At 50.5% G+C, this 3,263-nt stretch overlaps 1 protein-coding gene across 2 annotated transcripts in view; it reads right to left on the bottom strand.

Moving 5' to 3' along the window:
- Positions 1–3,263, bottom strand: part of MED16 (mediator complex subunit 16) — a 28,209-nt gene that overhangs the window by 22,956 nt on the left and 1,990 nt on the right. The window contains exons 2-4 of one of the 2 annotated variants that reach the window (XM_012804526.2): positions 2,523–2,710; positions 1,786–1,893; positions 1,329–1,498 (exon numbers count right to left, since the gene is read on the bottom strand). In XM_012804526.2, the coding sequence (XP_012659980.1) occupies positions 1,329–1,498; positions 1,786–1,893; positions 2,523–2,658 (414 nt within the window). In that variant the 5' untranslated portion in view covers positions 2,659–2,710. The remainder of the gene's footprint in view (positions 1–1,328; positions 1,499–1,785; positions 1,894–2,522; positions 2,711–3,263) is intronic. The other variant, XM_023512542.1, reaches the window with a different exon arrangement.

Genomic DNA, 3,263 nt, shown 5'->3' on the forward strand with positions numbered 1-3,263 from the left:
GGTGCCCGCCACAATGCCCGGCTATTTTTTTTGTTGCAATTTGGCTGAGGCCGGGTTTGAACCCGCCCCCCTCGGTATATGTGGCTGGCACCCTACTCACTGAGCCATAGGCGCCGCCCTCCAAGTTCTATCTCAATAAAGCTGTTACCAAACCCCCCCCAAAACAGACCAACAAGCCCTGTAGAGTGGGGAGTGCAGTTTGGAAGGCCTACCCATGTATGAAGTTAACTCTCCTTCCTACAGAGAACATTCAGGAGCCTGAGAGAAGCCCATTTGGGGGAGAGATTGGGTAAATGGCAGAGAACAGGTTGGCATGCACTGACCACAAGCAGTCCCTGGAGAGACACTCAGGGAAGGGGGTGAGAAGAAAGATCTTGTCCTGTTGCCCTTACTCTGAAAAGGCCTACTGGTTCCTGGGAGGGGCCAGCTCAAGCATACAAATGGAAAGAGTTAAGCTGTAAGTCCCTACAACAATTATAGGGCTATCACCCTGCGCCAGGCCCTGAGCAGAGCCCCTGCCATGCCTTCTCCTAGGGCCCTCACAGTGATCTCACTTTTTTTTTTTTAGAGACACAGTCTCACTCTGTTGCCCTCGGTACAGTGTCATGGCGTCACAGCTCACAACAACCTCTAGCTCTTGGGCTTAAGCGATTCTCTTGCCTCAGCCTCCCAAGTAGCTGAGACTACAGGCACCTGCCACAACGCCTGGCTATTTTTTGTTGTAGTTTGGCTGAGCTGGGTTCGAACCCACCTCCTGATGGGGCCGGTGCCCTACTCACTGTGCCATGGGCACCACCAGGTGATCTCACTTTTAATAAGGAAACTAATACCAGAGCGTATGAAGTCAGGATTTGAACTCAGGTGCCCCCAATCCTGTCTACTCCCACTCTTAACTATTGATACTGAGCTAAATCATAGGATATGGAGAGAGGAGTTCTGGGATGTTACTGAATCAAAGGGTAGGCTGGCTTCTGAGGATAGCAGGCATTAGCTAAATAGTCAGCATGTTGAGGAGAGTGGCTATCATTTGAATAGGTGGCTCACTAAGTTTAACCTCTTATGGAGAAGGAAAAAAGGAAAAAAATAGGTGGTTCACCAAGGACAGAAGCCACCAGTTATATAAATAGCTGAGAACAGCTACTATCAATTAAATGGGCAGCGCTAAAAACACAGGTGCTAAGTGAAAGCTCGATTGTTAAGTGTGAGCCAGGCTCAAGGATTAAAAAAACGAGATGATGTTGGTGGAAAGAGAGGAGATAGGATGGCAGGTGGATGTGCGGTGACACAATCTTTTCCACCTCACCTGCTCACTCAGACAGGACACCCACCTTCTCCACATGCAATGCCAGCTTCACCCCATTATGCAGCCAGGACAAAGCCACGATGGGGTCCCCCTCCACCAGGCTTCCCACTGTGCTCTCCCAGCTGTTGGCCAGGTGGTCTGCCATGCTCCAGCACTTGATCTGCCCATCAGCATCTGCTGACAGGAGCCGGGACCCTGCAGGTGACAAATGGCATCACAAACCCTCCACTGATGGAGAACAATTCAGGAGCCTGAGAGAAGCCCATTTGGGGGAGAGGCTGAAAGCCTGGGCAAAGGCAGACAACAGGTTGGCATCAGGCATGCTCTGGGGAGAGCTCTGGACACATGGAATGGGAGCATTTAAGACACTGCAGGAGGAGCAGTGGCTGCAAAGTCATAGGCTGAGGGCTGCAGTCCCAGCACTAGGTCCAGAAGACTGCCAGGGCATGCTGACCTGTGATCTGGGGTCGAGGGTCACTCACCTGACTGGTCCCACTCAAGACAAGTGATGGCCTCACTATGCTCTGAGGCAATGGAGTACAAGTCCCAGGGGTGCTCTGTGTCCAGGATGTGTATCACACGGGTCAGGTCTGTGGGGATAGGACATGGTCAGCATGGCCTGGCACCAAGGCTCTAAGATGATGGTGATGCCAGGCAAGATTGGAGTAGAAAGCTAGCATGTGTTCCACCTACGGGAAAGCCACAGTGACAGCCATAAAACAGCTGAGGAACAGGCAGTCTCCCCAGGGGAAGATGAGACAGGCCTGGGATAGACTGCTAGTGTGGCTATGACCATATTTTCAAAAGGAGACAGAAAACAAACTGGAAGAAAATGACCCAAAATGCTAACAGTCAGTCTTTCTACAGAAGATAACAAATTATCCTAATTTTCCCTAATAAGCACATATTACTCAAACAATAGAGAAGAGACAGGCACAGCCCTAAATCTCAAAGGCTTTCAAAAGCCAAACAGTGACATGTACAATCTGGAGAACTGGGGCTGAAGCCTCTGACAAGCCTTAGCTGACTACCCACTGGAACAATGCTCCATCCACACTGTGTTGACCCCAGCATCTCTGGGCACCAGGTTTGGAGGTGGGGGTGGGGCACAGAATCTACTCTCTGCGCCACTCTCAATACCCCAAGTGATGGATGAGGGCCGGAGTATAAGAGCGTGATTGGGGGAGATGGTATAAGGGAGCAGGGTGGGCAGGCACACCCTGGTCATCACTGCGCAGGTCCGTGGTGAAGGCAATGAGATTGCGGCAAGACCAGGCACAGGCCAGCGGCACAGATGGGCAATGAGTGCTCTTGGGCCATTTCTCCCACTCGCAGACATAGGCCAGGTCCATCATCCCACCTGCCACAGATGCTGCAGGTCACACTCCAAGGACAGGTGCCGGCTACCTGTGGGAGGAAAGTCTAGCTCCATCATCCATGTTGACTGAGTGCCTGCAGGTGCTAAATGCAGATTCAGAGAAGGAACAGCCAGTGCAAAGACCCGGAGGCTGGATGTCAGCTGGGGTATTCCAGGAGTGGTCAGATGGAATTAGGGAGGGAGGGAAAAGCATAGGGTGGTCTGGGCCTTGTAGGCTCTTGCACACCAAAGATGGAAGTCCCCAGTGAGATTTGGAGCAGGGACACCTCTTAGGATCCAGGGGATGGGAGGAGGTAAGGGGAGGGCTTTTCCCCAAGCAGAGCCAAGGCATAGAAATAAAAATCTGAATCCCTTTCAAAGAAAATTCTTGGCATCTAACTAGCCTTAAAAAGTAAATTAACCACATGATAAAAACAATAGTCTTCCAAGCAACTGGAGTCCCCAGGTGTTAAGATAACATCTTAACGGCCTCCTTATTAGATGGGAATACAGGCCTATGCCACTGTGCCTAACTGATCTTTCTATTTTATTATTATTATTATTATTATTTTTGAGACAGAGTCTTTTTTTTTTTTGAGACAG

The sequence above is a fragment of the Otolemur garnettii genome, unplaced genomic scaffold, assembly GCF_000181295.1.
Source record: "Otolemur garnettii isolate 467f Iridium unplaced genomic scaffold, OtoGar3 scaffold00029, whole genome shotgun sequence".
Classification (NCBI taxonomy): Eukaryota; Metazoa; Chordata; class Mammalia; order Primates; family Galagidae; genus Otolemur; species Otolemur garnettii.